At 37.6% G+C, this 12123-nt stretch overlaps 1 protein-coding gene across 2 annotated transcripts in view; it reads right to left on the bottom strand.

Moving 5' to 3' along the window:
• LONP2 (lon peptidase 2, peroxisomal) overlaps positions 1–12123 on the bottom strand; it is a 173827-nt gene that overhangs the window by 131933 nt on the left and 29771 nt on the right. The window contains exons 5-7 of one of the 2 annotated variants that reach the window (XM_077132347.1): positions 6998–7161; positions 4675–4704; positions 3984–4078 (exon numbers count right to left, since the gene is read on the bottom strand). In XM_077132347.1, coding sequence (XP_076988462.1) covers positions 3984–4078; positions 4675–4704; positions 6998–7161 — 289 coding nt within the window. The remainder of the gene's footprint in view (positions 1–3983; positions 4079–4674; positions 4705–6997; positions 7162–12123) is intronic. The other variant, XM_077132348.1, reaches the window with a different exon arrangement.

Below are 12123 nucleotides of genomic sequence, written 5' to 3'. Positions count from 1 at the left end.
CATTTCTAAGCCATGATTCCTGGACCCGTCAATCCTGGCAATGGGAGAAACACCACCATACAGTGGACATTGATTAGAGGCATACACAGCCTCCTGGAACACTGCCCCAGCCCTGTAAGATACTGCCACCTAGTTGGTACCGTAATTGGGTCTTCAAAAGGCCATCCCACCATTCTATCAACTGAGCTGCCTCTAGATGATGGGGAACATGGTGAGACCAGAGAATTTCATGAGCATGTGCCCATTCCCACATTTCATTTACCATGAAGTGGGTTCCTTGATCAGAAGCAATCCTGTATGGAATACCGTTAAGGTGGATAAGGCATTCTCTAAGTCCACAGATGGTAGTTTTTGCAGAAGCACTACAAACAGGGAAGGCAAATCTATATCTGGAGTATGTGTCTATTCCAGTTAGAACAAATAGTTGCCCCTTTCATGATGGAAGTGGTCCAATATAATCAACTTTCACCAGGTGGCAGCTTAATCACCTTGAGGAATGGTGCCCGACTGGGAACTGAGTGTGGGTCTCTGTTGCTGGCAGATTGGGCACTGAGTAGTTGGCCATAGCCAGGTCGGCCTTGGTGAGTAGAAGTCCATCTTGCAAGTCCATGCATAACCTCCATCCCTACCACCATGCCCATTTTGTTCATGAGCCATTGGGCAATGGCAGGAGTGGCTGAGGAAAGAGAATGACTTGCATCCACAGGTAGGGTCATTTTATCCACTTGACTATTAAAACTTTCCCCTGATGAAGTCATTCTCTAGTGAGCATTCACTTGGGACACAAATATCTTCATATTCTTTGCCCACTCAGAAAGGTCTACCTGCATACCTCTTCCCCAGACCTCTGTGTCTTCAATTATCCAATCATGTTCCTTCCAAGTCACTAACTATCCATCCAAACCATTAGCAACAGCCCAGGAGTCAGGATACAAAAGCACCTCTGGCCAACACTCCTTCCAAACAAAATAAACAACCAGGTGTATTGCTCGAAGTTTCGCCATTAGGGAGGATTTCCTCTCACCACTGTCTTTTAAGGACATCTCAGAAAGGGGTGGTAGTGCTGCAGTTGTCCACTTCTGCGTGGTCCCTGCATATCAGGCAGAACCATCCATAAACCAGGCCCAAGTTTTCTCTTTCTCAGTCAACTGACTATAAGAAACTCCTAAGAGGCCATGGTTCTGGTCTGAGAAAGGGAAGATAATGTGGCAGGAGTGGGAGCCATGGGAATTTGAGCACTTCCTCGTGTAACTTGTGGAAGTGCCTTCAGGGCATGCTTGAGTCCCATCTCTTATATACCGTTTCCATTTTATGATGGAATGCTGCTATGCAGACCCAACTTCATGGCTTGGCAAGTCAGAGAACACCCAGCTCATGATAGGCAACTCAGGTCTCATGGTAAATTTGGGGCCCATGTTAAGCATTCAGTCTCTACTAAGACCCAGAGCCAGGCTAAAAGCTACTTCTCAAAAGGAGAGTAATTATCTGCAGTAGATGGTAAGGCTTTGCTCTAAAATCTAAGGATCTGTCTTGTGATTCTCCTATAGGGGCCTGCCAAAGGCTCCAGACAGGATTCCTATTTGTCACTGATACTTCCAGAACCACTGGATCTGGTGGATCATATGGCCCAAGATGCAGAGCAGCTTGCATAGCAGGCTGGACTTGTTGTAGAGTCTCCACTTGTCCTGGTCCCTACTCAAAACTAGCAGCTTTTCTGCTCATTCGGTAAATGGGTTGGAGTACCATACCTAAATGAAGAATATGTTGTCTCCAAAATCCAAAGAGGACAATTAGGCATAGTGCCTCTGTTTTGGTTGTAGGAGGGACCAGATGCAATAGCTTATCCTTCACCTTAGAAGGGATACCTCAACATGCCCCACACCACTGGACACCTAGAAATTTCAGAGGTGGAGGGCCCCTGTATTTTTGTTGGATTTACCTTCCATTCCCTGACACGTAAATGACTTTCTAGAGTAGCTGCTACTTTTTGCTTACTAGGTCTAATCAACATGATATTATCAATATAATGGACCAGTGTGATGTCTTGTGGGAGGGAGAAACGATCAAGGTCCCTGTGACAAGCTTGTGACCCAGAGCTGGAGAGCTAATACACTGCTGAGGCAGAACAGTGAAGGCATACTGCTGAATTCAAACTGTCTCTGGTGGTTCTTACTGACAGCTATTGAAAAAGAAGCATTTGCCAGATTGATAGCTGCATACAGGTACTAGGTGATATGTTGATTTGCTGAAACAATGATATCACATCTGGAATAGCAGGTGCAACTTGAGTCACCACCTAGTTGACAATAACCGACAGTCATTCTCCAGGACTCAACTGTTTCCTACACAGGCCAAATAGGAAAGCTGAATTAGGAGGTGGTGGGAATCACCATCCCTGCGTCCTTCAAGTCCTTAAGAGGGGCAATAATCTCTGCAATCCCTCCAGGAATACAATATTGCTTCTAAATGAAGATTATTCTATGTAGGGGCAGTTCTAGTGGTTAAACTTGGCCTTTCCTACCATAATAGCCCTCACATCTTGAGTCAGAGAACCAGTGCGGGGATTCTGCCATTTGCTGAGAATGTTGATTCCAATTATGCATTCTGGGGGAGAATGCAGAATCTGAAGAGTTCCTCATTTACTTGGAAATCTTGACCTTTGTCACCACTTTTTCATTGTGATTTTGCAATGTTACATCTCTTGCAGCAATTAATCCCATTGGCTTCTCCTTTGTGAAGATTTTTTCAAACTTATCCCAAAGCACAGGATATCCCCATTGGGTACCAGATTTTAATGACAAGAAATCCATTTTCCTCATAAAATTGTCTCTGTTCCAGGCTTAGAACATTATTATCCAGTATATCCTAGAATTGCTGAGAATGAACACTGACAAGGCAAACAGCCCCTTAAGTGGGGCAACCTACAGTGGCTCCTGGCATAAGCTGGCCCAAGTGCCCCAGTGCGATGAGAAGGTAGGCAGTGGAATGGGCCTTAACCTTGGCAGAAGACAGCAGCAGCCTGAGTGCAGCCTGGTCCCTTAATTACCCGGGCACTCTGTCTCAAGGGTGAGGATGGGGAAGAGGGGTGGGTGGGAGGAGGGAGAGGGGTGAGGGATGAGGGCAAGAGGGACTGGGAATGGGGGTGAGGGGTGGGATGGGAGGGAAAGGTCTAAGAATGACGCTCAGCAGTAGGGGGGTCCTCTAGCATTTTTTCAAATGTAGGAATTATATTAGCCAGGATGATGTATCTGTTTAACTTTTTAAAGTCAACCATACAGCTACTCTGATGCCAACAATGATTTAGGCAATCAGTCTACTATTGAACTCAATAAACTTTGTATGTAAACTAACAAAAGTAGGTCCAATAACAGAAACAAATGTAAATAAAATGGTTCTCAAAATAATGAAAGACAACTGAATAATACATCCTACCCCAAGGGAAAACACATAGCAAATTCATAGGAAAACTGGTATCAAATACTCTAGATAAAGTGAAAAACTCTATTGACTAAAAAGAACTTAAATTTCCCAAACTGGCTCTAACAGGGGAAAAAAAGCATGAAAATGGTAAAACTGATTTATTATTATCCTGTCCTTTTATATAATTATTTCTTTTCAAAAACATAAAAAAAAAGAGTTACTATCTACAGTACTGATTTGGTACTTACTCTCACTACTTCAGTGTTAATTTTCTTTTTTCTGACAAATAGTTCATAAATACAAAAATTTTATTGACTGAGTGATTGGCTATTGGTATTGAGAAATACATAAATCACCAGTTATGGCACAAGGCCCTTCTTGTAGCACCCTCTTTTCCTATTTGATCCGAAGACTTAGGTAATATGAGTTTAGTTAGTAAATAATTTACACCAAGAACTAATTTAACAGTAGGATAATCTGTAAACTTACAGATTTACAATGAGAATCTGTGTGAGCTGTCTGAGTGACAGATCACAAAAAAAGGTATTATTTTATTTGCTCACCAGTTGTACTTTTGTTCCAAGGAAGTTCCACCATAAGTTCCAAATAATTCCTTGTCAGAGCATATTCTGGCATTGACTGAGGCATTTTTTTGAGTCTGTAGGGAAAAAATACATAACAAATATGTTCAAGAACATAGAAAACTTACATATTAAAAAAATAAAGTACATCTACCTTTATTCGTCAGATATTTTGTGCATATTTACTTAAGCAAGTTAAAAAACTTCTAATAAAAATTTTATAAATACAGTATATTAAAAGAAAATTTATAAATACCGTATAAAACAAAATAGATACCTCTAACCTGGGGAGAACAACACTGTATCTGATTCTATCTTTGAAATATGGTCTCACCAATGTCTGCCACTCTTGAATTCACAGGCAGAGTCTAGGTCACACACATCCACTGATTTACTTATTATAGTAAGATTTAACTGCCTATTTAGTTATTATTTTGTGTCACAGATAAGGTCAGCTCAGAAAAGCTAACATCAGATATATAATTTTAAAATGTAACTTTCATAACATATGCAGTGCCTAACAAAGTGCTCTTGTACATAATTGATATTACATATTTATTAATTGCCAGAGTCAATTTAAAATTCCCCTCAGTTATATTTACTAATGTTCTTAACTGTGAACCTCAGGAACTCAAATCTAGGTACGTGGGTGGTTCAATGGTATAATGCTCACCTGCTATGCAGGAGATCCGGGTTCAATTTCCTGCCCATCCACACACAAAAAAAATGTAAAGGGGAAAAGAAGTATAACAAATAAGGTATCAGTGGCTGAAAGAGTTCAAATAGAGTCAAGAGACTGCAATAGAGGTCATTCTTACAATGCTTCAGTTAGATATTGCTACCTATCACAACTTGCCAAATCCCAACCAAAATCATTCCTGTGAATCCAAGAATACCAAGGGCATTATATAGCATTCTAGAGGGTTCCATGCACTAGGGTATCTTTCCAGAACCTACAGCCTCCAGATGTGTCCCTGGACCAGGTAAGTCCTGAAACGCAGAGGGGCCAGCCCTCTCACAACATCAATGAGTTCCATCCTCCTATTCCATATTATTGACAGCCCCTTTTAACACGAAAAAGTTAGAATGATCATACTCCAAATACTCCTAAAGAGTGGAAGAAAGATCAAAGGTGATGGTGGAGTTACACAAAAAAAGGTCAAGTTTAACAAATGAGTATGAGTGCCGAATCATTACACTGATATTTCTTTTAGCCTGCAGTACCTTAGAGCAGCTTAGAAGTAAAAAAGAAAATTGTGGAATTGTAAATTCCATACCAAAAACTGTTGTACAACTAATTGTTGTAATGCACTTTGAAATTTATTTCTTTTATGTATACATGGCACTTAAAGAGAAGGAGGAGTATAACAGAAAAAAATAGGATTTAGAAATGAGTATGACTACTGAATCATATCGATATTTCTGTTGGTCTCCAGTGTCTTGAAGCACCTAGAAGAAAAAATGAAAAATTGTGGAACTATAACCTACACCTAACTTTAAAATCTGTTTCATAACTGCTTTTTAAAATGTACTTGGAAATTTATTGCTTTTTTATAGATAAGTTATACTTCACAGCCTTAAAAAAAATTTTTTTAAATATTACTCAGCATGGGAAATGACTCCCAGCAATGAGTCTGGCCCTGACACCATGGGATCAACAATGCCATCTTGACCAAAAGGGGGAAAAGAAGTGTAACAAATAAGTATTAGTGGCTGAGAGAGTTCAAATGGAGTCAAGAGGTTACTCATACACAAACTTCAGTTAGACATTGCTACCCATCAAAACTTGCCAAACCCCAACAAAAACCATTCCAGCCAATCCTAAAGGATACCTAAGGCAATTCTACAAAGGTTCCATGCACTAGGATAACTTTCCAGAAACCTTTAATCTCCAGTGTTCTGGAGCAGCTAGAAGGAAAAATCTGAAATGATGGTATGGTAGCCCATGACAAACTGTGGGAACTGTCCTGTAACTACTTGTTGAAGAGTACTTTGAAAACTATTGCTTTTTTCTTTCTTTGCTTTGTATACCTGTTATTTTATATAATAAGAAAAGTAAAAAAAATTACTATGATAACTCAACTCCAAGTGAGTTTTCAGTTTGTCGAAAACAGTTTTGTTCAAGTTAAGTCTATGGTAAATTGCATATGGCTCTCATTTCAGGATGTCAGTTCATCTCAATAAATCTCTATCAACCAAAAAAAGGAAAAAAGTCATATTTTCAGTTACTAAGTATTCAATTAGATGCATTATAATTCATTAAAAAAAGAAAATGCAATAAAGCTATACAGCTAAAAGTGCTGAAAGGGTTGAAAAAAATGGCCTTCTACTTAACCCTGAGATTATCCAGAAATTGCAATCAACGCACATACCCTATTCTGTTGCTCAGGTTTCCTTATACTTTATCTTGAACAAAAAGAAACCAATAGTTTCTGCTTTCTAGTTTATAATCTAAAGAGGCAAACAGTGATGTGAAGAACACAACGATAACTGAACAAACATGTTCAAATGGAAAGTATGGTCTATTATTAAAGACAATGAAAAAGCAGTTATGAGTTACAAGTTTGACAGCATACTGTAGGTGGAAGAGTTGTACCATTTATCCTCAGTACTTGAGAAAAAAGACTAGTAAAAATGGTGTTGATTCAGTGTATAAACTATGCTTTAAAATTAGATGCTGGTAAAACACACACACACATACACACACAAAGAATCAGATGCTGGTTGAAGAACAAAGAAAGAGGGAAAAGTATTCCATTGATGAAGACTATCCCTTAAGAAGTAGGAAACTATAAAAGGTAAGAGTTGACAATGGAAGATAAAATGAATATAGTGATCTGTACATATATAAAGCATAAGAAAAAGAACAATCAGAAAACAAAACAAATGACTCAGTTTTCAGTCTGTGATCCAAAACAGAATCAAGTTTCCATAGCAACAATTATTAACATTAATAAACAAAATGAAAACATGAATGAATCCCTTCTACAATTTACCTTTTTATCTCTTTGACACAGATTTTATGGGCCTGCTCTGGCATACTAGATGTTCGTATTTTTTTCTCTAGCATGATAATGTCATCATGATCTTCATCCTCATCTTCATCTTCTAAAGAACCTGGGATGTGTGTAATCCTTCTACTGGGGCGTATTGCTATAATCTAGAGTAGAAAACAGAAGAGTAAAATCACATGTCTAAACAAATTTGGAAAAGATGTACTCAGCTATACATAAGGTATGGGGGATGGTTGGTGCTGAATCAACAGTTTTATGGCCACTTACCTATTTTCTTGACATACATTACTACTTATCATTTGGTAACTGAATAAATTTCAATTTTCCTCCTACATTCTGTAATTTCTTTCTAGCAATTTCAACTTTTCCACCATTAGCTCTAGTCTGACTTCAACATACAGAAGAGGTTTCTTCCTCTCAAAATATTTTACCTTACTTATGACCCCTTCCATTAACTACTACCCTATTTACCTTTCTTCTTGTGATGCTCTGCTTCTCAAACAACTGACCATCACAACTGCTTTTCCTCCCTTGTCATTTACTTCATTAAGCCTTTGGCTTTTGTTCTCACTGTACAGAAACTGTTCTTTCAAATCCAACAATCATCTTCTGTGCCAAATCAAATGATAAATATTTGTATTCTCATTCTCCATTATCTCCTCATTATCTTTAAAACTACCTTCTGTGCTCTTTGAAGTTCCCACTCATCAACATCATGAGTCAACTTCTTCCATGACTGAAGCAAAAGGATATACTGTTATTTGATTTAAAGCTTCCAGAGTTTTATAATCTGTGAAATTATCTATTACCTTCAAATACAGAACATTAGAAGCATTTTAAAACAGTTTAATATAATTTAATGAGAATGTGACTATTAAATATACCTTCGGTCTTACATAAATCACTACATAAAATTAATAAAATATTGTTATAAAAAACTGAAAATGAAATATTTTCTTTTTAAAAAGTAAGATTTAAAGAAAATAGCACATCAATTATTTCATTGCTGAAACAAAAGCAATTTCTATGCAACTTTCCTCCTAGCTCCTAAAACAGTGTTTTTTAATTCTTAAAAAATGACAAGAAAATTTTAAGCTAAATCCAAATATGATTTCTGCAAGACTTAAGTTTCATAATTACACAGTCACGCTGTAAAAGCTATATCATTATACAATCATCTTCAAGAAACAAGGCTACTGGAATACTGCTCTAGTTTCATGTACTTCCCTCTCCTCTAGCCACTCCAATATACCATAAACTAAAAAGGGCTATCTATATGATGCATAAGAATAACTTCCAGGACAACCTCTCGACTCTGTCTGAAATCTCTCAGCCACTGACACTTTATTTTTCTTCATTTCTCTCTTACTCCTTTTGGTTAAGAAGGTTTTTTCAACGCCTTGATGTTGGGTCATGGCTAATCCTGGCATTTCTGTCTCACGTTGCTATGGAGATTTTGCTGGTTTGAAACAAAGTGTGCCCCCTAGAAAAGCCATGTCTTAATCAAAATCCCATTTCATAAAAGTAGAATAATCCCTATAATACTGTATGTTTGAAACTGTAATCATATCACCTCCCTGATGATGTGATTTAGTCAAGACTGGTTGTTAAGCTGGATTAGGTGACGACATGCCTCCACCCAAATGGGTGGGTCTTGATTGGTTTATTGGAGTCCTATAAAAGAGGAAACATTTTGGAGAATGGGAGATTCAGAGAGAGCAGAGCAGAACAGCATAGTCATGGGAAGCAGAGTCTACTAGCCAGCAACCCTTGGAGATGAAGGAAAATGCCTCCCGGGAGCTTCATGAAACAGGAAGCCAAGAGAAGAAGCTAGCAGATGATGCTGTGTTTGCCATGTGCCCTTCTAGATGAGAGATGAACCCTGACCGTGTTCACCATATGCCTTTCCAGATGAGAGAGAAACTCTGACTGTGTTTACCATGTGCCCCTCCACTTGAGAGAGAAACCGTGAACTTCATCAGCCTTCTTGAACCAAAGTATCTTTCCCTGGATGCCTTTGATTGGACATTTCTATAGATCTGTTTTAATTGGGACATTTTCTTGGCCTTAGAACTGTAAACTAGCAATTTATTAAATTCCCCCTTTTAAATGCCATTCAGTTTCTGGTATTTTGCATTCTGGCGGCTAGCAAACTAGAACAGAGATGTGCACCCTTCGGAGTTATGGTCATCATTATGATAATTTCTTAGAACAGCTGAATCAATTCAGAAAATGAAATAAAAGGAAAACAGAAAAAAATTCATGCATTCCATACCCCTTACCCCCTCCCTTTCACTGATCACTAGCATTTCAATCTACTAAATTTATTTTAACATTTATCCCCCCATTATTTATTTATTTTTAATCCATATGTTTTACTCATCTGTCAATAAGGTAGATAAAAGGAGCACCAGACACAAGGTTTTCACAATCACACAGTCACACTACAAAAGCTATATCATTATACAATCATCTTCAAGAAACATGGCTACTGGAACACAGCTCTACATTTTCAGGCACTTCCCTCCAGCCTCTCTATTACACCTTAACTAAAAAGGTGATATCTATTTAATGCGTAAGAATAACCTCCAAGATAATCTCTTGACTCTGTTTGGAATTTGTCTTATTTCTCTCTTCCCCCTTTCAGTCTAAAAGATTTTCTCAATCCCTTGGTCCAAGCACCATTTTTTGAAGAGGCTACTCTCCCAGTTGAGTTGGCTTGACAGCCTTATCAAAGATCAATTGTCCATAGGGGATACAAGGGTAGTTCAGTGGTCAAATTCTTGCCTGCCATGTGGGAGATCAGGGTTCAATTCCTGGCCCATGCATTTCCCAAACAAACAGAAAAAATAAAACAACTGTCCATAGATGACAGGGTCTATATCTGAACACTCTATTCGATTCCATTGGTCAGTATATCTATCTTATGCCAGTACCGTGTACTCTGACCACCATAGCTCCATAATGTGCTTTAAAGTGAGGTAGTATGAGACCTCCCACTTCATTTTTCCTTCTCAAGATATTTTTAGCTATTCAGGACACTCTGCCTTTCCAAATAAATTTGATTATTGGTTTTTCTATTTCTGCAAGTTAAGTTTTGGGGATTTTAATTGGTATTGCATTGACTATAAATCAACTTGGATAGAACTGACATCTTAACTATACTTACTCTTCCAATCCATGAACACCATATGCCCTTCCATTTATTTAGGTCTTCCATGATTTCTTTTAGCAATTTCTTGTAGTTTTCTGTGCATAGGTCTTTTGTATCCTGAAATTTATTCCTAAATATTTTATTCTTTAGTTGTAATTGTAAATGGAATGTTTTTCTTGATTTCTTCATCAGAATGCTCATTACTAGTATATAGAAACACTACTGATTTTGCAGTGTTGATCTTGTACCCTACGACTTTGCTGTACTCATTTATTAGTTCTACTAGCTTTGTTGCAGATTTTTCAGGATTTTTGACATATAGTATCATATCATCAGCAAACAATGAGCGTTTTCTTCCATTCCACTATGGACGCCTTTTATTTCTTTTTCTTGTCTAATTGCTCTGGCTAGAGCTTCTAGTATAATGTTGAATAACAATGCTGACAGTGGACATCCTCGTCTTGTTCCTGATATTAGGGGGAAAGCTTTCAGTCTTTCCCCATTGAGGATGATGTTAGCTATGGGTTTTTCATTTATTCCCTTTATCATGTTGAGGAAGTTCCCGTCTACTTCTATCCTTTGAAGTGCTTCCATCAAGAAAGGATGTTGAATTTTGCGAAATGCCTTTTTTTGGCATCAGCTGAGATAACTGTGTGTTTTTTCTGCTTTGACTCATTGATACGGTATATTATATTAATTGGTTTTCTTGTGCTGAACCAGTCTTGCATGCCTGGAATAAATTCCACTTGGTCATGGTGTATAATTCTTTAAACATGCTGCTGGATTCGACACGCAAGAATTCTGCTGAGGACTTTTGCATCTACTTTATTAGAAAGATTTGTCTGTAATTTTCTTCTCAGTACTATCTTTGTTTGGCTTGGTATGAAGGTGACGTTGTCTTCATAGAATAAGTTAGGCAGCCTTCCCTCCTCTTCAATTTTTTCGAGGACTAGGATTGGTACTAATTCTTTCTTGAATGCTTGGTAGAATTCACCTGTCAAGCCATCTGGTTCTGGGCTTCTTTTTTGGAAGCTTCTTGATGACTTATTCAATCTCTTTACTTGTGATTGGTTTGCTGAGGTTATCTACTTCTTCTCCAGTCAATGTTGGTTATTCATGTCTTTCTAGGAAGTTGTCCATTTCATCAACATTGTCTAGTTTTTCAGTATATAATTGTTCATAGTGTCCCTCTTGTTATCTGTTTTATTTTTGCGAGGTCAGTGGTTATGTCTCCTCTTCCATTTCTCATTTATTTATTTGCCTCCTCTCTCTTTTTCTTTTTGTCAGTTTAACTAAGGGTCCATCAATTTTATTGATTTTCTCAAAGAATCGACTTCTGCTTTTGTTTATTTTTTCTATTGCTTTCATGTTCTCAATTTCATTTATTTCTACTCTAATTGTTATTTCTTTCCTTTTGTTTGCTTTGGGGTCATTTTGCTGTTCTTTCTCTAGTTCTTTCAAGTGAACAGTTAATTCATTGCTTTTTGCTCTTTCTTCTTTTTTGATTAAGGAATTTAAAATTTCCCTCTTAGCATTGCCTTTGCTGCATCCCATAGATTTTGGTATGTCGTGTTTTCATTTTATTTGCCTCAATATATTTACTGAGTTCTTCGTAATTTCTTTTTGGCCCGCTTGTTGTTTAACAGTGTGTTGCTTAGGCTCCAAATATTTGTGAATTTTCTGACCCTCTGCCTGTTATTGATTTCCAACTTCATTCTTTTATGATCCAAGAAAGTGTTTTATATGATTTCAATCTTTTTAATTTTATGGAGACTTGCTTTGTGTCCTAGCACATGGTCTATACTTGAGAATGATCCATGATCATACAGCTGTGGGGTATAATGTTCTGTAAATACCTGTTAAGTCTAGTTCATTTATTGCATTATTCAAATTCTCTGTTTCTTTACTGATCCTCTGTCTAGAAGTTCTATCCACTGATGAGAGTGAGGAATTG

The sequence above is a fragment of the Tamandua tetradactyla genome, chromosome 16, assembly GCF_023851605.1.
Source record: "Tamandua tetradactyla isolate mTamTet1 chromosome 16, mTamTet1.pri, whole genome shotgun sequence".
NCBI classification, from domain to species: domain Eukaryota; kingdom Metazoa; phylum Chordata; class Mammalia; order Pilosa; family Myrmecophagidae; genus Tamandua; species Tamandua tetradactyla.
The sequence above is the reverse complement of the archived record's forward strand: the minus strand, read 5'-3'. Positions and strand labels throughout refer to the sequence as shown.